Genomic DNA, 26,783 nt, shown 5'->3' on the forward strand with positions numbered 1-26,783 from the left:
CGTATAGAAATATCCTAGGCTGTATACACATGGTAGATATAAGGTTATCGCACGAAGACAGTTGTTTTAACTGATTTAAACTGAAACTAGGTTGCTTGATTATTATTTTTCTTCTTTTCCCAATATTTCGGCTCCCGAGTAAAATGACCACGGACACTGGGCACAATTTTCATTACGCAGACTACATTGTTTTTGGCGGGATGTTAGTAATTTCTATGGGTATCGGGATTTACCATGCTTGTGCTGGTGGAAAACAAAAAAGTACAAAGGAGTTTCTAATGGCAAATCAAAGCATGCGATCACTTCCGGTTGCCTTGTCTGTGCTAGCTAGTTTCTTCTCAGCTTCGACTTTGCTTGGTACACCAGCAGAAATATATATGTATGGAACACAGTACTGGATGTCAGTATTTGGTGCTATCTTAGCTCCAGTTACGGGTGCCCTTCTTTTCGGACCATTGTTTTTCAAGTTAAAAGTCGTTAGTGTATTTCAAGTAAGTATATATTAAAAAGATGACTCGGAGTCAAGGCTGTGAAGCCTTTCTTTGACAGTAGATAATGATCGCCTGTAGTAATAGTAGTTAATTAATGCTTTGTAGATTGGATCGTAAACATTACCAGGAACACGATCATGCAAATCAATGATCTATGATAAGTATATATTCAAAGATATTAATGGTAGAATTCAAAGGGTGTCATGAGATTAATTTTATGGTACATGTATAAACATTACTCAGTTGCATACCAAAATAATTAAAGTTAACATTCGTTCCGTGGATAAGTAAAAATCATACGTCTAAATATATTTCAGCTAAGTAAACTTCAGAACTGATCGAAAAACATATGTAGAAAAATAGTGTAAAATAGGAAAGCTGATATGAATGAATCTGAGTATGGAAGGTTTTGATTGACGGTTCATGCAATTCAGAAAAAACAAATAACCTAAATATTGCGTTGGTGGTAAAAATTTATCGTCGAGACAACAGAGAAATCCTTTCAGATATTGTAAATGCTTATGCTATAAATGTAATGTTTTCATTAATTTGCGAGCACATTTAGACGTTTACTTATTTTCAGTACTTAGAGGAACGATATAAATCCAAGGCCGTTCGATTGTTTGGAGCTGTTATCTTCATCATTAGAACAGTAAGTATGAAAATGAAAGCGTTTGGGACACAATGCTTTGCACATTTTGACCTAATGCATCACTGTTACAGAACATTACAAATTTTATATTCGTTGGTCTTCACTTTATAAAGTGTTCGTTTGATAATGTATGTGATTTTGTTAATGGAAAAAGTCTGCATGTAAGCGAATAATTGACTTACAAAATGGGAAATTCATTTGATTGGAGTTGCACGCATTTGGAAACTACCTTTTAGATAATTACTTTAGCAATAGCAATGAAAAACCATTTACGCACTACGTTCTGCTTATATTGCACCTTTTCATAATCAAGCATTTAAAGAATAAAACTACATGTATCCCGGTATCAAATAGGGAATCTAAAACTGTTTGAGTAAATACTTGATTAATTGAAACACGCCACAAATAACACATGCATCCAAAATATATGCTATATGAAAAAAGCAAATGTAAAATTCCCATTTCTTATAGAGGAATTGTAAAATCAAAGTTAAGAGCTGTGGTTATTTTGAGTAGAGAGAACAACTATGATTGACAATTAAATATTAATGCATAAGTGGGCGTGACATGCATGTTTGAAACATAATATTTTTACGCTGATTCATATAACACTTGCCCGTGAATGTGATGCACTAGATTCAACTTGTGTAGTTTTGATTTCTTGGACAGAAAATGCACAAAATTTAGTTTCACCAGGACGAGTTCAAGCCGATAGACATTGCTCAATAAAGTATGATGATCGGGTTTGATGCGTCGAAATACTAAACACCTCAGAGAGCTAAATTTATACCGTTGTAACATATTTTCAGACTATTGGTATGGGTATTGTTCTATTTGGTCCTTCCACAGCATTGAGTGCAGGTACTGTATTTAACATATACCGTCATACGTAACAAATATTAGGGTAACAGAATGTTTATTTCTCTCTTCTTTACATGTATATACATGTACATAAACAAAACATTCTATTTTCATTTAAACAATAAATTTGTTACATAATGTATGATAAAACTGAGGACTAAGTACTTCCCGAAAAAACACACTCTTAGACGAACGATTGCCAATGGAATCGCTGAATTCAAGAATAATTTAAAGGGTCTCAACTCAGTGATTTCGACTAGCAGATTCACCAGAGAGTTGCTGATTGTTGTTTCCTAAAGTACTTCCGGTGCACACGGGAAACAAACTTGACACAAAGACAAAGTGTAGTGTGAGGGAGGGGTAATGTTTCATTGGGAAATATACGAAATCTAAACAGTACACTTCAACTATTTTTTCAAACGTATACATGTATGTTAATTCATCATTAGAATATTCTTGATCTGCAATTGAAAGGGAATAGAAACTGTACATGTGTCTAACATTGCGCTTAATATAATTCCGGCTCTTAAGATTTCTACATGCCTGTTTATACATATTTGTTCATATGGTTTGCCTGATTCTCACATGGATCTGTATTAAATATTTCGTACAGAATCAGTTAAACGTACATGTATTTATATTCTCCTTGATATAAGAAATTGATGCCTAGTCTGTAATCGTTATACATTTTCAGTGACACCATTTCCTGAGTGGGCCATTATCTTAATTGTAGGAGGGGTGTGTACATTTTATACCACTCTAGTAAGTATCTATTACATATATATCAATAGCAATCCCCAATCTGATGACATGAATCAGTTTTCGGAAATAAAATGATAGAAAACTTTACAATTTGCGGAGAGTACAATAATAATACTTTGAAGTACAATATCAAGATCTTCTGTTATGGTAGAAAAAGAAATATTATGAAAAAAAAGACTTATGTCATTTCCGTTTAATCCGCCTCTTTATTACTGGATTTAAAATCCGAGATCTTTCAATTGAAATCCACAGTTATCTTCTACCATAGTTGTAAGCTGGGATATTATGACTTTAACACAATATCATCTAGAAATTAGAAACGGCTAATTCTGGGTAGTATGCAGCAAGTATCATCATTGGTACTTGCTAGTATTCAATCTTGACGCTTTAAATAACACAATGGTGGATTCTGTCTGTCATGTTTCTTTACTACGTGATTTCTTCAATAATAGGCTTGTAAGGCCTTGATTAAATGTTTTTCACCCCACGCTACCCACCCCTTCCCGATTTTCTATACATAATGATACTCCGGTTTTAGATTTAATTTTCTTTTAATATCCCAGTAAATGGACAATGTCCATAATACTACATATTTCTTAGAAGCCTTTGCGACATTAAACTAAAATTTATTCAGTTGGTAACACTGGACTCGTTTATAATATATTGATTTATACTTGTAATTTATATCTTTCTTTTGTTTTTCTTCACGATTCGTTGTAGGGAGGACTCAAAGCAGTTATTTGGACTGATGTATTCCAAACACTGGTAATGTTAGCTGGGATGTTGGCTGTCATCATCAAGGTAACTTTAATTGCTGGACATCAACACAGATGTTTCCTAAAAGTTCCCATTGTCACAAGAATTCCCAAGATCAGTTTCTACGGCTCTATGATATTTTCGAATTGTTTGGAATTATTTCAGTTTTCAGCCGGTGGCCATCTTTGAATGGCGGTCATTTTTCATTTTTCAATAGAACCGACTGGAAACCCTTGTAATATCTATTAAATTAACGTATGTTCCCCCACTACGTGTTTGGAACATAACTATGGCTTTGTTTTTGTTTCTGTTTTTTTTTGTTTTGTTTTTTTTTTGTCTTTTGAATTACTTTTTCCTCTTTCGTCTACCCTGGACTTGACTTTTTATGAGCAACTCATTGGGTGTTTCTAGAAAAGCAAAGGACGCTTACCCTACCGGTGCACCTGGTCCATGCTCCCAGTTTTAGTGAAGTCCAAGTCATTTATATTTGTTATTTCGTACATATATGTATTATTTTAGTTACTTTATATTCTTTGTTGTGTGTCTGTTTCCCATGTCTATTCCAAAACGCACCTCTTCTTACATATATGCACATATTTGATAAACTCCATAAACAGTCTCGTAAATTGTGTGTACAATTGAAGATGCGAAACCATAAATAATATTCTTCACGCATCATACAGTAATAATGTTTCTCAACTTCTTACATCTTGTGTCAAAATTTGCATCTACATAAAGAGGATTCGACCATACAAGAACAACAATAGACTATCTAGTTCGACCACACAAGAACAACAGTAGTCTATCTAGTTCGACTATATAAGAGCAACAGTAGACTATCTAGTTCGACCACACAAGAACAACAGTAGACTATCTAGTTCGACCACACAAGAACAACAGTAGACTATCTAGTTCGACTATATAAGAACAACAGTAGACTATCTAGTTCGACCACACAAGAACAACAGTAGACTATCCAGTTTGACCACACAAGAACAACAGTAGACTATCTAGTTCGACCACACAAGAACAACAATAGATTATCTAGTTCGACCACACAAGAACAATAGTAGACTATCTAGTTCGACCACACAAGAACAACAGTAGACTATCTAGTATGACTATATAAAAACAACAGTAGACTATCTAGTTCGACCACACAAGAACAACAGTAGACTATCTAGTTCGACTATATAAGAACAACAGTAGACTATCTAGTTCGACCACACAAGAACAACAGTAGACTATCTAGTTCGACCACACAAGATCAACAGTAGACCATCTAGTTCGACTATATAAGAACAACAGTAGACTATCTAGTTCGTCCATACAAGAACAATAGACTATCTAGTTCGACCACACACGAACAACAGTAGACTATCTAGTTCGACTATATAAGAACAACAGTAGACTATCTAATTCGACCACACAAGAACAACAGTAGACTATCTAGTTCGACCACACAAGAACAACAGTAGACTTATCTAGTTCGACTATATAAGAACATCAGTATACTATCTAGTTCGACCACACAAGAACAACAGTAGATTATCAAGTTCGACTATATAAGAACAACAGTAGACTATCTAGTTCGACTATATAAGAACAACAGTAAACTATCTAGTTCGACCACACACGAACAACAGTAGACTATCTAGTTTGACTATATAAGAACAACAGTAGACTATCTAGTTCGACCACACAAGAACAACAATAGATTATCTAGTTCGACCACACAAGAACAACAGCAGACTATCTAGTTCGACCACACAAGAACAACAGTAGACTATCTAGTTCGACCACACAAGAACAGCAGTAGACTATCTAGTTCGACTATATAAGAACAACAGTAGACTATCTAGTTCGACCACACAAGAACAACAGTAGACTATCTAGTTCGACCACACAAGAACAACAGTAGACTATCTAGTTCGACTATATAAGAACAACAGTAGACTTTCTAGTTCGTCCATACAAGAACAACAGTAGACTATCTTGTTCGACTATATAAGAACAACAGTAGACTATCTAGTTCGTCCATACAAGAACAACAGTAGACTATCTAGTTCGACTATATAAGAACAACAGTAGACTATCTAGTTCGACCACACAAGAACAACAGTGGACTATCTAGTTCGACTATATAAGAACAACAGTAGACTATCTAGTTCGACCACACAAGAACATCAGTAGACTATCTAGTTCGACCACACAAGATCAACAGTAGACTACCTAGTTCGACTATATAAGAACATCAGTGTACTATCTAGTTCGACCACACAAGAACAACAGTAGACTATCTAGTTTGACCACACAAGAACAACAGTAGACTATCTAGTTCGTCTATATAAGAACAACAGTAGACTATCTAGTTTGACTATATAAGAACAACAGTAGACTATCTAGTTCGACCACACAAGAACAACAGTAGACTATCTAGTTCGACTATATAAGAACAACAGTAGACTATCTAGTTCGTCCATACAAGAACAACAGTAGACTATCTAGTTCGACTATATAAGAACAACAGTAGACTTTCTAGTTCGTCCATACAAGAACAACAGTAGACTATCTAGTTCGACTATATAAGAACAACAGTAGACTATCTAGTTCGACCACACAAGAACAACAGTGGACTATCTAGTTCGACTATATAAGAACAACAGTAGACTATCTAGTTCGACCACACAAGAACATCAGTAGACTATCTAGTTCGACCACACAAGATCAACAGTAGACTACCTAGTTCGACTATATAAGAACATCAGTATACTATCTAGTTCGACCACACAAGAACAACAGTAGACTATCTAGTTCGTCCATACAAGAACAACAGTAGACTATCTAGTTCGTCTATATAAGAACAACAGTAGACTATCTAGTTTGACTATATAAGAACAACAGTAGACTATCTAGTTCGACCACACAAGAACAACAGTGGACTATCTAGTTCGACTATATAAGAACAACAGTAGACTATCTAGTTCGTCCATACAAGAACAACAGTAGACTATCTAGTTCGACTATATAAGAACAACAGTAGACTATCTAGTTGGTCCATACAAGAGCAACAGTAGTCTATCTAGTTCGACTATATAAGAACAACAGTAGACTATCTAGTTTGACCACACAAGATCAACAGTAGACTATCTAGTTCGACTATATAAGAACATCAGTATACTCTCTAGTTCGACCACACAAGATCAACAGTAGACTATCTAGTTTGACCACACAAGAACAACAGTAGACTATCTAGTTCGACTATATAAGAACAACAGTAGACTATCTAGTAGCCTTGTAAGAACTCAACAAACTAATCAAAACCTGTTAAGTATCATTCTGTGTAAGAATCAGGCAATGGGTGGCATATCATATTTCTCAATTTGGTCTCTTTTTTTTTTGCCTCAAATATATTCAATACATCTAGAAAACAACTGAATAGCTAATTTAATTTATCCTGAAGCATTGGTAATGTAGATATTTTTTTACTGCCTATATAAGGAAAAAGTTCGGGAAAATTTTACAGCCAATTTTCTATAGTGCATTTCAACTAAATTTGACCTATCAATATCTTAAAAAGGCAAACTTTTCAACTACTTTGTTTCTAGAAAAGCAGAAGACGCTTACCCTACCGGTGCACCTGGTCCATGCTCCCAGTTTTTAGTGCAGTCCGAGTTGCTCATTTACTTTTGTTACTTTGTATGTATTATTTTAGTTACTTTATGTTCTTTGTTGTGTATATCTGTTTTCCATGTCTGGTCTTTGTCCCTGGATTGCATTCTTTTGATTACCGCTATCACCTTGGTTCCCTTGATTACTCTTTGACAGTAATTTCTCGAGGTTATGAGGTATAAATATTTGTGTTATGCAATAAAATGTCTGTGTATTTTTTCTTCATGTGCCACACCTTATACACATTTTGCCTGAATCTTAGACGGAGAAGTACTTAATTGTTTGACTCGGGATAAAAGAAGTAACTCACAGACTCTAAACACGTGCAAATGAAATACAACAGAAATTTAGGTTTCTGGTGATAATTTCGTGCTACATACTCACGTTCTAACCTAAGTACAACATGGCTTTTTACTGTTTTGTGCGCAAAACTGACCGTTCTGAAAATTTGTGGGCGTAACGCTTAAAGTACTTGATTTAATACTTAGCCTGACGTGATACATCTTATTGTAAATAATTGTAATTCAAGGTATTCGAAATATGTCTGTCCCCTTTCGTAATGTTCTTTCTCCTTGATATAAACTGGTTAACTTAAGGAACTAACCATATATCATGTATCGGAAACCCTTGTAATGGGGTATCGGTTTTATATATTTCCCTTAAGTGTCAGATTTGGTTCAATTTCTGATTTTGTGGTCACTGTTCCTATTTCTAGGTCTGTCAATACCTAGATAATCAATGTTTTCTTGCTTTTACTTTGCCATACTGCCTCTTGCGACTAACTCCCAAGTGCCCGACATTTAACAAAACATTTTATGTGCGTACTTCCACGAATTAATATACACATATTTCCTCATCAAGCCTCTAGGAGGAACGCAGAATTTTCTATTTGACAGCAATATTTAGACATAATTTGACCTACTACATAGTTCCTCCTGCAAGGGGGACTGATGCGGGGCCGAAAGTCACATTTCAGCGGTGCAATAAAGCCGTAAATGCCACATACATGTACGATAACAGAAATTTCAATTGTTGCTTTAAGAGTAACGCCAGCTTGTCATATATGTAGATAATTCGTTTGCTTAGTTTTCATACCCATTTAATATAGAAAAAAAACCTGTGCACTGCCCTGCGGAGACAAAACTAGCGTTTCATAGTTTACCTACAGTCGTTTGCCATGAATGAGTTCTCAAAATGGCCGACGTCGAACTGTCTAGATAATAAAATGACAATAATACCATGCATATTTCTATTGTAAAAGCTTAAATACACTTACATGAAAACATTAATACTTTGTTATATGTCCACGTGAACGTAATACAGTCTGTACTCTCTTTGGCAAACTTGCGTAAAGGCTTCTAATGTAGTGCAAAGGTAGACCAACCAAATGTCAAGAACCACTCTTTCCAGGTCGGAAGCGTCATTAATTTCATTTACTCTTCTTTGAACCCGAACTTTAACCACCTTCCACACATTTTCAATAATATTGATATCTGGACTTTGAGGTGGCCATGGTAAAGTATTTATATCATTCTCCTGCTTCCATTGATTTGACCGCAACGAGACGTGGTAAGGTGCATTGTCTTCTTGAAAAGTCCATCGACGATTTGAGAAGTGCCGAGCAACAACAGGACACACAAAAAAATCATCAAGAACAGATATATACTTTCCGCTATTTATGTTTCCTTGCACAGGTGTAAGAATCCCCAGTCCCCAATCCATAGTACGTTATACAGCCCCAAAACATCATTGATGCATGGCAATTAGTCTCCAAGTCCCCACGAACACCAACACATTCTGGACGTAATCTTTCGGTAGATTTGCGCCAGACATAAATTGTATTGTTTCTTCCCAACATTATCTTTGTTTCATCACTAAAAATAATTGAAGACCAATTATTTTGAACTGTCCAGTGAATTTTTTCTCGGCAAAAGCGCCTTCGTTTCTCACGATTTACCACAGATATTGTGGTTTTCTTGGAAATGATCCGGCGTTTGTACCCCTCATGAAATAATCGTCTACAAACAGTTCTGGTAAACAAATCACATCCAGTTCTAGCATTAAATCTAGCAGTAAGATCTCTTAATGTTTATCTACGATTGGACTTTACCGACCAAAACAAAATCCTGTCGTCCCTCGGTGTTGTCGTCCTAGGTCCTCCACTTCGAGGTGAATTTTCGATGTCTCCTCTTTCTCGCCACCGCTTGAGAAATTTTTTAATTGTTCTGCTATTCAGTTTGGTTGCATGAGCAATTTCATAACTGGAAATTCCGTCATTTGACATGGTAATTATGATTTCTTTTTGCTTCTTTGTCATTTCTTTTCCGTGCCGAGCCATGTTGCCAAGCAATGTTGCCAAGCAGACAATATTTTTGTTTACCAAAGGGGAATAACCGAAATTCGGGTACCTGCTGAGAGGCGATTCTAAGTTTAGAGTAGTGCAGGGAAAATCCATGTTGTATTTAGCTATTTAATAAGGAATTAGACAAAATAATGTTGGTGGGGTCTGTGAGTTTTGACGACGTCGCCATTTTACGAACTCATTCATGGCAAACGACTGTACACAGTAATATTATTGCAAATGTTGAAGGTGAAGTAACCTATGAATATAATTTCATACAAACAGGCTACAAATAAAAATGATGCATTTTCCTGAACTTCAAGAACGTACAACCTACGAAGAGGAACAAAAACAAAATTAAACTCTCTATTTGAAGAGTGAAGTAGTTAACTTACCGAGATTTATAAACAGAACTGACAAAGAGTCCACCAAATGGTCCTTTTTCTAGCTCGAGTTTGAATCGACGTAGACTGGTTCAAGTAGAGGGATCAGTCGATATTGCACATTCTCCTCACTTCTCTCCTTTCGAGCATTCCATGTTATTCAGTTTGAAGATGTTGAATTGCATTCATTTCATTTTTTTGAGAAACGTTTGCCATTATGAACGCTGACAATGACGTAACAGGTTACTGACGTAAGCATTATAAAGTTCTTGTCGAAAACCGGACACAATTCCGGAATCCACGTTACATTAATTGAACATTCATTAAACTCGCTTAATCGTTTACCCGATAACCAGTACTTATTTTATATGCATTAATTATACATTCAAAACATGTGATAATACCTACAGGGATCCATAGATATTGGAGGAGGCGATGTCTTGTGGGATATTGCTGACAAAAACGAACGGATTGAATTCTTTCGGTATGTTTACTTGTTGTTGGTAAGAGAAACAAAAGATCTCATTAAATTCAATGCATTTGATAAATCGTCAATGTGAGGGAAATGGTAATAAAATATTGACAACAGTTTCCCTATAAAGTCAGGGTGGACATCTCAAACTAATTTGAAGAAATGTTATCTTCTAATGACTAAAGTCAAGCTGAATATTGGTTTGTCAAAATAATTGTTGTATTATTGCAACTAGGCGATAAATTCAAGCATAGAAGTTTCTGGGATTTCTTTTATCCATGCCATTAACGTATTACTGAGAAATGTCACAAAAATAACATTCAGTGTTGATGTCATTCCTATAATATTCTTCTGCTGCCTCCTTTGCGATTTGAAAAATGTGAGTTATAACGTGACTACCGTCCGTCCGTTCTTCGGCACTACATTTCATCGTATTTTGTATATCCTCAGATGGTGTTCAATGAATTTCGAAGATGAAACTTGCACACATTCATTATCGAGTGATGCCATTGTATACATTCTGTTGTGCGATTCTATTTGAATGACTTCTAGGTTTATAAGATTCAAAATATTGACGTTCTCATTCGTCGACAAAGGGTCACGAAAACTTCTCATCCACGATTTCTTCGAAGCCGCTGAATGGAACTCGTTTAAACACTCGCGCATTCTTTTTCACATTTAGCCATTGAGCATCTAAATGCAAGTTTGGATGTTTATATGGTTAACATGCATTTTGTTATTCGTCGCCCACGGGAGACTACTTTCCCATCCGCAACTCATCCCAAACCAACGAGTGGATTATGACGACACCTGTACACATTGACTGTAGGTATTTCACTTGGTACAATAACAATTAATGTACGAATTCATCTGAATAATTTACATGACCTACTAGTTAACAAAATATTCGTTGAACATCCATATTTGTTCTGATTATATTACTCTCCCTTTATTTCACAGGTTTGATATGGATCCACATGTTCGGCATACTTTTTGGTCCCTTGTCATTGGTATATACTTTGTATGGTTACCACCTTATACAGTTGACCAACAAATGGTACAGAGGTTCTCATCAGCAAGGTCCCTTAAGGAAGCTAAATTGTATGTTGAAATTGATAACTTTAACAGTTTAATAATCGGATTAAATAATCAAATGTATTAAAAATGCCACTTTACTCCATCAATGTTTCTTACTCTTGTCTACCTTTCCTCCCTAAAGTTATTAATATATATTAATATATATTTATATATATAAATATCTATAAACGTCTAAATATGTTTAACATCACCAGAACATGGTAAAATTTAAATTGAATATTTCGGATAACTGATATTCTTCCTCAGGATAAAACTCATAAAACTATATGAGCACATATATATATATATATATATATATATATATATATATATATATATATATATATATATATATATATATATATATATATATATATATATATATATATATATATATATATAGAAAGGTCTGAAAAAATCCCAACGATGTTAGAACTGTCAAATTTGCGCTGTAAATTTTTGGTCGTTCCCTCCGCGGGACTCGAACTCGTACCGCTGTGACATCTATGGCAACACCGCCTGTACAAAGTCCAGCGCCCTAGACCACTCGGCCATATAAAAATACAGCTTTCGCTGGTGTCATTCGTGCTCGTAGGATTAATCTAGGGCTGTAACTCACTACACGATGTATGGTAGTACACGACAGTTCATTTAGATGTTATTATGTAGGATAGAGGATCAAATTAATGATGCATGTCACAACAAATCAATATTATACAAACGTCTCAGAATGTGACGACTCCATTCGCTACACTGCTCCATCGGATCATATTGATACAGGGAAGATATGTAAACGTATAGAAAGGTCTGAAAGAGTAATCAAGGGAACCAAGGTTATAGCGGTAATCAAAAGAATGTAATCCAGGGACAAAGACCAGACATGGAAAACAGACATACACAACAAAGAACATAAAGTAACTAAAATCATACATACAAAGTAACAAAAGTAAATGAGCAACTCGGACTGCACTAAAAACTGGGAGCATGGACCAGGTGCACCGGTAGGGTAAGCGTCCTCTGCTGTTCTAGAAACACCCGCCGAGTTGCTCATAAAAAGTCAATTCCGGGGTAGACAAACGAGGAAAGGAAAACTATGACCCGTTGAATAAATCAGTTTTCATGGTGCTGATGGATACACCATAACGATCCACGAGTTCATGATGACGACCATAAAACTTCTGTAGTGATGCCTTCAATCTTGTAGCACAGTGATGGTTCATTAAAAACGATGCAAAACATAACAATTAATTAAATAAACGTCTAAATATGTTTAACATCACCAAAGGCTGGTACAATTTACATTGAATATTTCAGATAACTGATATCCTTCGTCAGCATAAAACTCATAAAGTTCAAGATCAAAACAGATTCAGAAGCAAATTATAAGGAACCTGAATCAAAATAACAAAGGCGGTCTTTTTTTATCAAAATTAAAAATGAAAATTAACTGTGGAAAACAATTTAGTAAAAGTCAAAATATAGTAGTACGGAGTATTGATGTATAGCATGTAGTGCTGTACCAGTCTTAGACCAAGACCTAAAAATGGATTATTTTTTCTCGTTTATTCCATCTGGAGAAGTTGTTTGTAATTTTTTCATCCAAAAGCTTTCCCGAGACACTCTTTTACATTTTGACCAGTTTTTATTATGTTCTATGATCGTAACAACAATGTTGTGGAGATCCTCCTGGGTGTGTCCGGCGGATCTAAGATGGCGACTTAGAGGGAGGTCTGGTTTGCATTTGTAGTCACTGTGATGACCATTCATACAGCCGTTGAAAGGTTGTTCAGTTTTGCCAACGTACTGCATACCACATCGGCACTGGAGAAGGTATATGGTATTTTCAGTTTTGCAAGTCACGTCGCTAAAAATGGCAAATTCCTTTCTAGTGCAGTAGCTTTTAAACGTTTTGGTGTGCAGTATCTGGGTTCAGGTCTTACATCTTTTATCTCAACATGGTCGACACTGGCCCGTTGTATTTTGTTTGGGCTGAGATGAAATCTATGCTCTTACTAGGGCATCTCTTAGGGTTCTAGATCTACGAAATGCCAGGACCGGAGCCCCAGGAAAGAGCTTGGAGCACTACATGCTATATGTGAATACTCCTTACTACTATATTTTGACTTTTTTAATTGTTTTCAACAGTTAATTTTTATTTTTAATTTTGATAAAAAGACCGCCTTTGTCATTTTCCTTCAGGGTCCTTATCATTTGCTTATGTTTAGTATAGAGCCTAAAACGTAAATGAAAGCACACAGCTGGATGAATGTAATCGCGATTATACGTGTAGACGTGAGTGTTCACATGTTGTCTGTTCTTCATACATTGAAATGTTTCCGTTTGAATTAAGCAAATATATTTAGATTACATGGATCTTGACATTTATTTCAGAGCCCTCTTACTGAATGTACCTTTCATGTTTATTTTGATAACCTTATGTTCCTTCACCGGAGTTGTCATGTATGCCTACTATTCCACATGTGATCCACTACAGACCACGGAAGCTGACAATGCAAATCAGGTGAATACAATGTCTTACAAAACGCAAACTCTATCTTTTATCAGTGTATATAGGCTGAGTTTTTACTGTAAGAACCAATATAATTGAATTTCCATGGGCGGGAATTTCGAATTACGTGATCACTATGTCATGAAAGTGGGCATTACAAGTAACAATATAAGATACCCTGTTTTGTACTACTCGGAGACTGGAAACTTAAAATGGTATTGCATTCTATTTGATTTTCCTTGTATGTTGAAAATATATATTTATTTTAAATTTATGAAATATCCAGAAATGGTGTTCTGTGTGAAAGGCCCCGTGCAGGTCTGGGTGTCAAAAGAATAGGCCTGCAGCAGCGCTAAGCTTGTTAAAGGCGACTAAATAGTGCTCAGAAACCTAGCCGGGGGCTAGGTGCTCTGTCCTTGTGTCCTATCCCTTTTTTCGTTTCATCGTCACCATTTCATGTTCATTTTATCATCCCATTTCATGTTCATCGCCTGCATATAGCTGAAATCTTGCTGCTCGGACGTTAAACCCCAATAATCAATCAATCTGTGGCTGTGTTAAAGGATTGATCTACATTCAATTTAAAAAAAATAACAAATCTCTTTTCTATTTTAACTCATGTATCTATAATTTTATCCCATATTCCAATGTGGCAGGATTTTTGTTTATTTTATTTTGTTAAAAATCTAAATTTTGATTCCAATACATAATCATAGTTTTGAAACCAATGGTGGCATATCGAACATTTATTGTAATAGAATCAGAAGATTACTTATTGAAATGTCGGGTGGGGATAGCCAGCTTAAATGTCGGGTGGGGATAGCCAGCTTTAATGTCGGGTGGGGATAGCCAGCTTTAGGTTTAATTGATATAATTCCTGTTTTATTTTATTTTTTTATTTTTTTAAATAGATTTTTCAGTTTATTTTATTCGTTTATAATGTGTACGCTTTTATGCGCGCATTGAACTTTTAAACTATGTTTTTAAAGACTTAAAGTCTATCTAATACTCAGAATGTCGTTGATACAAGCTAACTGCGTATGAAATGATCAAATTGCAATGTGTCGTAAATAGATTATATTGCTTTCCACTTTATTTTGTTTACATTATATTCCTTTTCCTAATGTACTTTTTAATTCACAATCTAATTTAATTAACATTGATATAAAATTCACGTAGAACTTGAATTTTCCTACTCAAGCATTGTGAGAAAGGTGAAGGTCGCATATGATTTCAACTACTTACATGTATCATCAAAGACTGAAACATTAATCAAAATTATTGCTGACATTGGCTAATAAAACTTTATAATTGGCGAAGAAATAACCCCGCCAAAATTATGTACTATCAGATTATTGATCTGATATTACACTGTTGTAAATGCATCTTACATGGTAATTTTAATTTTAACTTTTTTTAATTTAATTTAATTTTATATTTTCTCATTAAGTTTAACTTGGTTTGAATATTTTTAAAGATAAACAATCTTTGTCCTGTCTGCAATCTACTGAATTTTGTGGCTGACGAGTTTCATACATCCAAAGCTACGAATACAAAAAGTCGCTTATCATTAGCGGTTTAAAACTTTATAATTTAACATATAGATGTTGATTACAAGTCTTATTTCAGCTTCTTCCACTGTTTGTTGTTGAGTTATTTAGGAGTGTTCCTGGTGTCTCTGGTTTATTTGTTGCTTGCCTTTTCAGTGGTGCGATGAGGTAACTAAGTAACAGTATTTGTATATACTTTATTTAACGATTATATCTAATTTTTGGAAGATTGTATGCGATATCGCATGGGTTGGGACAGCTTATGCAAATAACATAGCTAAATTGCTCAAAGAGCGCATGTGTGCTAGTAGTCCAATATTCTTCACACATTATCATAAAATATTGAAATACTTTCATTGAAGCAGTACATGTTCCAGACAATAATGAGTGGTAGGTAAATGTTTTGGATAGAAAATCATGAAGGAGTAACGTCTTGTATTTTACATTTCATATTTGTTTTGTTTTTTAACCATAAAACAGTCTTGTATTTTGAACGGTTTCTGCGTACATTCGACCATAGTCTAAAATACTTGATATATTTAACCCTTAGTTCCATATCATCAATGCTGAGTTCCCTTTCTGCTGTGACGTGGGAAGATTTCCTGAAACTACGATTCAATAATGTTTCTGATGATAAGGCAACTGCTGTAACTAAAGTCCTTGGTTAGTATTTCTTATTCATTTTATACAGAAGAATTATGCCAAGCTCCATGATGCGGCAAGCTTTCGATTCCTTTCTTAGTAGCTAAACGTTGCAGATCTAGACAAGCCACGGAAACTCTCGGACTTACAAATCAAATGTCGTTTGACAATCAATGACATCGAATAAAACCAGTCACTTTCAAGATTGGTGCATTTCTGGCTGCAGCGTATAAGGTGAACGTCACACGCTTATCAGAGTATTGGTTTATCCATCCTAAAATGTACCGAACAAAACTTCACACATCTGAAGCCAGTCTAGTCGAGCAATTAATGTTTGAAGCCCCACACTTTAGCTTTTTGTATTGTGTAAATAAACATAAAATGATCGCCAATTCATACTGGACTAAACTCATATCTACACAGAAGACCAAATCTCATGTTAAATCACGAAATAGTACTCCCAGTGACAAAACAATTCTCTTAAAATGATCTTGTTACGTTTCAGGACCGTAGTTTTGTGTAAGCATGTTTACTTCTTATATAGTAATTGTAATATCTTGACCACCGCTTTGTTTATATTTGTAAGCTATGTCAGTTTTGTCCCCTGGCTCTATCATTAACGTTTCATAGGTTGTAAAAAGCTATATATTGACAATTGTCAGATATGTTACATTGTAAACATCTCAAAAGAATTTGATAATCCAGATCTGTTTATTCAGTACCAATATACTAGTAACCAATTTTGATAGTCCTTCAAGTTTGTTGTTACTTAAAAAAACACTTGACCCTAATTGTAGGCAATCATGCCAATGCACATGCTTTGCTTTAAAAGTGTGCCTAGAATTATCCAGTTTCTTTCAATGGAGCCCCGTGCAGGTCCGGGTGTCAAAAGAATAGGCCTGCAGCAGCGCTAAGCTTGTCGTAAAAGGCGACTAAATAGTGCTCAGAACCCTAGCCGGGGGCTAGGGCGCTCTGCCCACAGAGCAACTGGTATATGTGCCCCAGGTGGTGGAATGGGGTACCCCTGGTGTGTTACATGGTGGGGTTGTCAGGCTATAATACGGAAAACCTAACTGCAAACCATAGTGGTGCACCGTGTGGGAAAGATGCCACGTTCCTTGCACGTTAAAGAACCCTACTGTGGTATTCTCCCGGAGTAGGAACCATAGGGCTCCGCCACAGGAGGCTAAATTGCCCGACCTTACCCACCTCTCCCTATTTCCAGTGGCAATCAAAATTTGTCGACCCCATTGCCCTTGTGTCCCATCTCTTGTATAATCTGGTTTGGAACTATGACGTCATTAATATCTATTGGTTTGCACTCCACGATTCATATAATCCCAAACAAAATAACGTTTTGATTGGAAATCAGTTATTTATATAATTTGGAAATGTCATCAATTACACATAAAATTATTAGGAATGTTCAATTTTTAATGGGTTATAGTCAAAAACCCGGTTTGGGCAAGTTTACACTTTTTATAAACCACTTCGCTGTTTGTAATTGTAAGCTTTCGAATTTCGAATAACCTGTTCAAAATTTGAATATTCCTTAAGTACGTTTGTGCCTGAGTTCTATACATTCTGTTGTAGTATTTTGTTTTGGTTGTCTTGGTATTGGCATGGCGTTTGCTGTCAGAACTATGGGAGGCACAGTTCTACAGGTTAGTTTCAATTTAATTGAATATATTTACTGTTAACGAAATTAAGAAGGACGGGCTGTTGCTAAGTAACCATCAAATGCTTCAAATGCATACTGTGACCTGGTTTTCAAAGGTTTTCTAAGATTGATCCAAATATAATCTGAGGACAAATCTTAAGACACTCTTTGGAATACTTTGCTTTTTTAGAAGACACTGAGGAAGACAACCTGGGGACAAACCAAACAAGAAATAGATACTGGAAACTTGTCAACAAGCGCTAAGATTCATTCAACACATACGTAAAAATCGTATACTGAATAAATTGTCACCTTACTAATCATCATAGAACAGCAAACAATTGAAAGGCACACATAATTATACCTCACATTGATAAACTTCGAAAAGGCATTCGCCGGTATTGACCATCAAGTATTATGTAACATCCTCGACTATTATGGTATTCCTGCAAAACAAAATATATCATCCGACAGCTTTCTGATGGATTCACAGCCTTACAGATCCCTTTTTCTGTATTCACTGGTGTCAGGCTGTCTTCTTTCCACTTTTCTGTTCCTAATAGTAATAGACTGGGCAAGTCGAACAACTTACAGCACACCTTTGGTCATCAAATGGACATTACAATCATGCCTAGAATATCTAGATTTTGCAGACGATATTTGTCAGTTTTCATATTGCCATTAATATTCACAAAACCAAGCAACCACATTAATCCATCAAAGACAAAAGCTATGTGGATAAATGCAAATAATCCTAGCAAACAAAAGATAGACATTGAAGACATAAGACAATCTACATATCTTTAAAGTGTCATCAGCACATTTGGAGGGATGACGAAGACATTCAAGAAAGAAAAAAGGAAAGCCGAAGAAGCCTTTACTATCCTGAAACCAATCTTGAGGAGCTTAGCTCTCAGAACATCAAAAAAAATAATCAGGTTTTTCAACTCAATTGCTAAATCTGTCATTCTATGCGGATCAGACATGGAGACTTACCTCAGCTTTCAACAAAATAATACTAGTCTTCTTAAGCAGGTGCCTAAGACAAATTATGAATAAAGTGACCTATCAAAATAAGTAACACGAGCCTGTGACAGAGGACCAAACAAATGGAGGGAAAGTTGGAATTGATTAACATCAATGTGACCCGTCATGCCTTGGACTGAAACCCCCGGACCGCATAAGAAGAGGTAAATACACAAACAAGGGGTCTAGTATCTAAAGTTTAGAGGATTAGGAAGACCTGGGGAGAGATCAAGAGCCGCAGTGGTCGCCCTATGTCCCCCGTGTGATAAAGTGTATTAAGCCAAGTCAAGTCTTTGGACTATCTTAAAACAAAGTGAATTGAAACGTAAGACAAACAAAATTTTCAACAGAAATAAATAAACTTAAATGGATATACATGTACCAATAGTGTTTTTTTATAATTGCTCAGCGTATGTATGAAAATCTACCCCTTTCTATTATTTTAATGTTTACATATTGCTTGATGTCTAAGATTGAGACCGATCTAAGGACGAATCTTAACCGTCTCATGACTTAAGCATGGCCTTAGACATGGCTCAGTCCTTGGACACTTTATGAAACTATGACCCTATATTCAATTACCTAGCTTTATTGTTGTGCTTTATAATATCAATTAATAAAATTGTTATAACACCTATATTTTCTTTCAACTTTACTTGTCACTGTTTCTGATCGAAGACCAGTGTTATTAAGTCTGTTTGCAGCTATTAGACAGAGCACGTATGTGAATAAACAATTGCAGCGTCATTTAATGATATACTATTATTGCAACTTCGTGATGTCCAAACTCATCAATTATCTATTTCTGATTTACTTTTTACAATGGTCGTGATTTCTTGTTGAAATTAAAAGTTCTCTTTGTTACCGATTACACTTTGAAGTGTCTTTATACATTCTCCATTGGATTATATTCTTATCTTACGAATATGCTGTCTGCTGGTTTATCGTGGTCAGCTAAGATCTTTATATAGGTATCAACCACCTAGAAATTACAATAACTGTATGAAAGTTATTGTGAAATATAAAGTAGTCATAATATGTCAACACTTAAATGAAAAATGTAGGTCAAGACCAATATAATATTAACAAAAATAGATTATCAAACAAAATTGGAGGTAGATATAAGCTTCTTTTTTTAAGTGTATATGTATCGATCTCAATCTTAAATCAGATTTTTATTGTTCGATTTTTGTTGCTGTATTTTCCCACAATTGCCCTATGTTCGGGGAGGATTGAGCGCTCACAAACACATACGTAATGTGCTTGTCCATAGCAAGAACCTGTAGACCAGTGGTTTTGGGGATTTTTTTAATGTTCATTATTATTTGTTTTACGTTTTTTAATAGATTATGTAAATTTTCGTCTTTAATGAATAGTTTCATTTCATTTATTTTGGAACCTTTTACAGCTGGCTTTATGGTATGGGTTTTGCCCACCGCTGAAGGCCATGTGGTGACCAACTGTAGAAGTTCAACTTTTCATTGTTTGACTTTTGGTGTATGACAGTCTCTTTGGCAATCATACCACATGCCCATTGTTATATTTAAAAACAAACTTCATGTATAGTGTATTTCTGACTAGAATTTTTGTATGTTATCAACTTATATATTTAGAATATTTGTCTTGCGCGACGTCAATATTCGGATTAAAGGATATAAAAAGGTATGACAATTAACTAGTTATATCAGGAAGTGTGTTTGCACGAACGAAAATGCGACGACTCTAAATGTATCACGTCCGTCCTTTAGGTTTACGTATTAAGACAGCTATTGACTAATTCATAAGCATGCTCTGTGTTTGACGTGGTCATTTTTCAGCACGAGTTTAGTGTGTTTATAACTAATTGATATGTATCATTTGTTTGTGATTAAATATTTTGGCATTTGGTGAGTATTTATTTCAAATCAACATATATTTAATTTGTATGGGTCTAACTCCATTCACGTTTGACTGTATTATCTAGGCTTCGTTGACATTGAATGGAGCAGCAGGTGCCCCTTTAGTTGGCCTGTTCATTCTTGGAGCTTGTTTTACCTCTTCTAATTGGATAGTAAGTCTATTACTGTATATGTATATATATATATAAATATAAATATAAATATAAATCTATTCAAATTTTGGTCGTTCCCTTCGCGGGACTCGAACTCGTACCGCTGTGACATCTATGTCAACACCGCCTGCACAAAGTCCAGCGCCCTAGACCACTCGGCCAGCTAGCCTATATATATTTATTACATTAAACTTTTTTATTATGGTTTATTACAAATGCAATGTTTTCGGGGTGTTAACTAAAATATTAATTTCGTGTTTTCACGTTCAGGCCTTGTACCTAGATTTGAAATATGAATTATTTAATTATTAATATTATTGTTGACGCTCCGGTATTTGTTTCTGGTATTTGTTTCTGGTATTTACAAAAATGTACTGTTATGTATTGGTAAAAACTGACAAGACTACAGTGCAAGTAAACGCTTTTTATTTCAACGAACAAATTACAGGTTTTTACTAATTATCAACCTCGATTTTACAAATACTTACTTAAAATTTTTGATAAGGAAAACAAATCGTTCTATTGTTTAATTTGGACACAACACACGATTACGACTATATGAAAATACTTTATCATAAATGTTTCATTCTAACAGGGTGCAATCACAGGAGGTGTAGTTGGGTTCATCTTCGCTATGTGGGGTGGTATTGGGAAGTACATCAACGATCCTCAGAACTTTAAATTGCCTACATCTGTAGTAGGGTGCAATTCTTCAATCATCAGTTCCAACCACTCGACAGTTAATGCTACACTGACAGGCATTGAATTGTAAGTATATTGACTATCTGCATTGTATATTTTTTCAATATTACTGTATTCAGTTTCCTCCTTTGGTTTGTTCAAAACTCATATTGTAACAAGATGAACACCAATAAGCATTTCATAGTATAGTTGGTTCAAAATTTCTTATGTCCAGTTAAAGTTTGACTTTCGTGTGAATAAAATATTCATTCCGAATTAATAAAATGTTGCTTTCGTGCAGTAAGCAAGATTCTTATTTTGCCAACAGCAGTTAATGAGATATTAATAGGAACTAAGGTGAAAGTATTGCAATTATTTTCAGTCTGTTAATTAGTCATCTTATGGTCATAACGTTGATGTTTGATTTAGCAATTACTTTGCCAAGGGATGGTGAGGTCGTCAAAAGGGCATTTACGTTCGTTTTGAAATATATTTTAGTAACACTGAGAAACAATAACTTATTTGAATATTAATAATCTATGTTGTAAAGTTGCTGAAATTAAACGTCAATAAGAATAATGAATTTGTGAACGAAAGCCAGTTTTGAAAGGAATCTTCTGTCTGTGGTAGGGATTGACAGGTTTATCTTAATACTATTTGCTCCTGACGAAGGCTGTAAGGCCGAAATTTTGGCTCACATTTATCAATTTGTTTTTACGTTTTATTCATATTTTATTTGTATTTAGTTCCTTTTTTACCTTTTAAAAGTGGCTATCGTTCATTATTATTTGAATATACATTGAATGAAACAACACACTTCCGTCAAAAGATTTGGCTTATTGCCAGTGTTACAAAGTTTTAGTAATAAATGTAAATGTTCACATATGTTGAAAAGTGCACTCTCTTCACAGCCAAATATCACTTCCTTGGACGAAGCGAATGCTTTGGGGGTGTTTTGTTTTGTTTGTTGGGGTTTAACGTCCGAGCAGCAATATTTCAGCTATATTCAGACGATGAACATGAAATTGATGATAAAATGAACATGAATTGATGATGAAATGAAAAAGGGATGGGACACAAGGACAATGGGATCGAAAAACTTTGATTGCCACTGGAAATCGGGAGATGTGGGTAGGATCGGGCAATTTAGCCTGCTGTGGCGGAGCCCTATGGTTCCTACTCCGAGAGAATACGTGCGAGGAACGTGGCATCTTTCCCAACACGGTGCACCACTATGGTTTGCGGTCAGGTTTTCCGTATTATAACCTGACAACCCCAGCATGTAACACGCCAGGGAAACCCCATTCAACCCCCGGGGCACACATCCCAGTTGTTCTGTGGGCAAAGCGCCCTAGCCCCGGCTAGGGTTCTGAGCGCTATTTAGTCGCCTTTTACGACAAGCTTAGCGCTGCTGCAGGCCTATTCTTTTAACACCCGGACCTGCACGGGACGGTCACCTAGTATTTGCTTCAGTTAATATAGATTGATGGCATCGTTATCATAATCTTGTTATCCTAGTATCATGAAAACTTTATTATATAGTAGCAAGCTAATGCAATAGAACTGATGTCTCTTTTACAGTCTTCCTTCATCCTATTTTCAGAGAAGGTTTACAACAGTTCTATGGGCTATCCTATATCTGGTTTAGTGGACTTGGAATTGTGATAGTTGTCGTTATAGGACTTTTAGTCAGTTGTTTTACTGGTGGGTATTCAGCTTATTAGTAATGCTCAATAAAAATCAACAATCTGCAAAAAGGATTTTTTTCCAAATTAACTTTTATTCTCGTTGTGACAGTGTTGTGGTATTTTTTTTTTCAGATTTCGCTCCTTTTTTTCTGTATCATTAAAATGTGTAAGCATTCTTTTTTTTTTTTTAGGAGCCGAACACGAAGTTGATGATAAATACTTATTACACTTTTGGGAAAAGATGGTTTATTGTTTATGCCCTGTGGTTGCATCTAATAAAAAAGAACGACAATTGAAAGAGGTAATCGTTTAGTTTTTTTTATCTTGCATCCAGCAAAGACGAATGTATCAATTTATATGTGTAACCTCCGATACTTTGGCAATGATCAAATAAAAATGCAATAACATTTCAAAACAAATATAAAACTTTCGAACAATAGTTTTCTTGCTATTTACATATAAAAAGGTAAAAGTGGTGTATATTCTACGCATGATACGTATCAAAACAATGTACTACATAGGGCAGGAAAATTGATAATTTTGAAATCAAGTCGATTCGTGCGTCACAGTGATTGTTTGAACGCTTTCCCCATTGTCCATTTCAATATGAAGTCAAGGTAAGAGGTACCTTTTAAAGTATCTAGTATTTCTAATTACATGCATATGCTCTTTTGGACAAGTGAGATGATGATATTCAGACACCTTATATATTGTGTCTGTGCAGTTCTTTAGTGTTGAAGGGGTTGTCCCTATTGGTTTACAAAATTTGTCCATGACCTGGGATTATCCCTTGTTGACACATAATATATTACTTTTTTCTGATCTTATTTTATAAAGTATAGGAGTTTCCGGACATAGTTTTGTTATCTTACGTTCTTGTATTTGAGTTTCTATGAATAGCACAAATGCATGATAAAAGAAGTAGAAACCTTTCCAGAGCATATGAGAGCATCCCAGTTTCGATTAGTGCTGTTGATATCTCTTACTAAATTGGGTTTTTTTCTCGTTTGTGCTGTCCTTTTATATGTCTTCCCCTGCGTAGATATCTTCTCCAGTTTCGGTATTCATACTGATCTTTTCTATAGGGTATGTAAGTCTCTTCACGTGAATATGTGGTTTCATGAAAAAGGGTCACAGCCTTCCATTCAAATGCACTGAAATTTGTCACTTATATAGCTTTGAAATCAGTATATTAAAAACAAAACATCATTCTGTGTAAAACAAAAATGATAAAAATGCCACAAATATATATATACACATGATAAAAGGTTAAGAAAAGCTATAAAAAAAAATTTGCATTGTAATGCAGCTTTTCAACATCCCGGAAGTAAGCATTACATTTCAGATCGGTCATTGGATTTCAAAACGTTCTTTATCGAAAATTCTGGTGTGGAAAATTAATCTAAAGAGACTTACAAACCGTATATACAACAAGTTACGTTATTTTTCTAAATATTTTGTAATGTTTTAATTTTCAGCTTTTAAATACTTTGAAAGATGTACCAGCTTTAGATGTCAAAGGCCGCAGAGAAATGCCCACGATTAATGGTTATATTTCAGAAATAAGTCACTCTAATACATATAAAGTAGACTTTTCTGCAGGATACCCTGTTATAACTGCTGACAAAGATGACACAAACAAAAGTGTACACAACAAGGATGAATCAATACCACAAACTCCATATTTTTCGTCAGAACAAAACAACAGTGATGTAACTTCTCAAAATAGTGATATAGGTGTAAAAGATGATACAATTGAAAATGACGACGATGAAGGAGAAGGAATTAAACGTTTGTCTGATGAGGACTAAAATGAACTACATTAATAGTTAATACATATATTAATAGTTGTTTTTATTTTAATTTTTTTGATATGGAAGGATTGAATACGCAATACTTACTGATGCAATATAAATAAATATCAGATATATATATTACTTTTTACTTGCTAAATTCCATGCTTTAATGGAGGAAACATCTTTCTTCTTGACGGGAAATGGTACATTCAGAATTTAATTTGTCACTGATATTTGTAGTAAAAGTAGTATAGTTGAGCGTGACTATTTTTGATCATTCACATTAAATTCACTTTTTTTAGATTTGATCCTTTTGTTTATTTTTTTTCTGACCGACTTAATAGAATTACAGTTCATTCACATTAAATTCACTTTTTTAGATTTGATCCTTTTGTTTAAAAAAATGTTTTTTTCTGACCGACTTAATAGAAGTACAGTTCATTCACATTAAATTCACTTTTTTAGATTTGATCCTTTTGTTAAAAAAAATGTTTTTTTCTGACCGACTTAATAGAAGTACAGTTCATTCACATTAAATTCACTTTTTTAGATTTGATCCTTTTGTTTATTTTTTTTTCTGACCGACTTAATAGAATTACAGTTCATTCACATTAAATTCACTTTTTTAGATTTGATCCTTTTGAATAAAAAAATGGTTTTTTTTTCTGACAGACTTAATAGAAGTACAGTTCATTCACATTAAATTCACTTTTTTAGATTTGATCCTTTTGTTAAAAAAAATGTTGTTTTTTTCTGACCGACTTCATAGAATTACAGTTCATTCACATTAAATTCACTTTTTTAGATTTGATCCTTTTTTATAATTTTTTTTCTGACCGACTTAATAAAATTACAGTTTATTCACTTTGAATTCACTTTTATTAGGATTTTATGTATGTGCCCATTTGTTTCTTATCACAAAAAGCTCTAAAACTAAACAAAATAGGTGCATAATGAAGATCACAAGTTTGATACTCAAGAAAATCTATTACTTTTAAGGTTTCAAGGATATGATGAACAAATATATCTAGTATTCCTTGACTGTGGTACTATAGGTCAATGTTGTGTCCTGTATTTGATTTTCATTTTACCATATTAATGATAATGCACGTATATGTAGAGATGAATAAAAGTTGTTTTACTCACTCGTTAGTTGATGCACGCTGAAGAAAATCAGATGTTCTACGAAATATTGGTCACGTTTTAGCTTTTAAAAACAACATTATTTGTTATGCTTAATTGTTGCCTAATGGGTATTATGACGGACCTTAGCATTATGTTCATGAACGGTTTACACTTTTAAAATGGCAATGTGTAATTTTTATAAGGTCTCTATTTAAATGTAGGATGTATTTTCATAATTTGATTTCAGAAGTAACACGGTTTTTGATTGGATACAAAAATTTCGGTTATCATCTCATAGACAAAATTTTGTAATGTGTTATGACTGTGACATCATCAAACTTCTGTAGTTGCTTATTGTTTAGCGACCTCTTGCACTCGTAATTTCAGTACTCTATATTTGCGTATGATTTAGATAATTATATATTTATACTCCGCATAATGCTGCATATATGTGCCGTGTTTATCGCCATAGCATAATTGTTCTAGCTTCATGAGATAAAAATATACCTCTTAAATATCATACACGTGTGGTCTATGTAAGTTTCTTGCTTGTATGAGAACGGGAAGTTTACATGAAATGATTGGGTAT

General features: G+C 34.7%; 1 protein-coding gene across 2 annotated transcripts; it reads left to right on the forward strand.

The window, feature by feature from the left end:
* Positions 1-39: 39 nt before the first annotated feature.
* LOC148609532 (sodium-coupled monocarboxylate transporter 1-like) lies at positions 40-26,214 on the forward strand. Of its 2 annotated transcripts, XM_088540824.1 has the most exons (16): positions 40-491; positions 1,075-1,143; positions 1,953-2,004; positions 2,699-2,766; positions 3,487-3,567; positions 10,329-10,402; positions 11,351-11,491; positions 13,859-13,988; positions 15,606-15,694; positions 16,077-16,189; positions 17,762-17,832; positions 20,818-20,904; positions 21,500-21,672; positions 23,189-23,289; positions 23,465-23,574; positions 24,752-26,214. In XM_088540824.1, exons 1-16 carry the CDS (start codon positions 144-146, stop codon positions 25,082-25,084), a joined length of 2,040 nt encoding a protein of 679 aa, XP_088396950.1. In that variant the 5' UTR covers positions 40-143; the 3' UTR covers positions 25,085-26,214. The 2 variants fall into 2 exon arrangements, with proteins under 2 accessions (XP_088396950.1, XP_088396951.1); XM_088540825.1 differs by lacking the exon at positions 20,818-20,904.
* The last annotated feature ends 569 nt before the right edge of the window (positions 26,215-26,783 follow it).

Source organism: Perna viridis, chromosome 8 (assembly GCF_037379345.1).
Source record: "Perna viridis isolate PV_CMFRI_1.1 ecotype Kerala chromosome 8, ASM3737934v1, whole genome shotgun sequence".
Classification (NCBI taxonomy): Eukaryota; Metazoa; Mollusca; class Bivalvia; order Mytilida; family Mytilidae; genus Perna; species Perna viridis.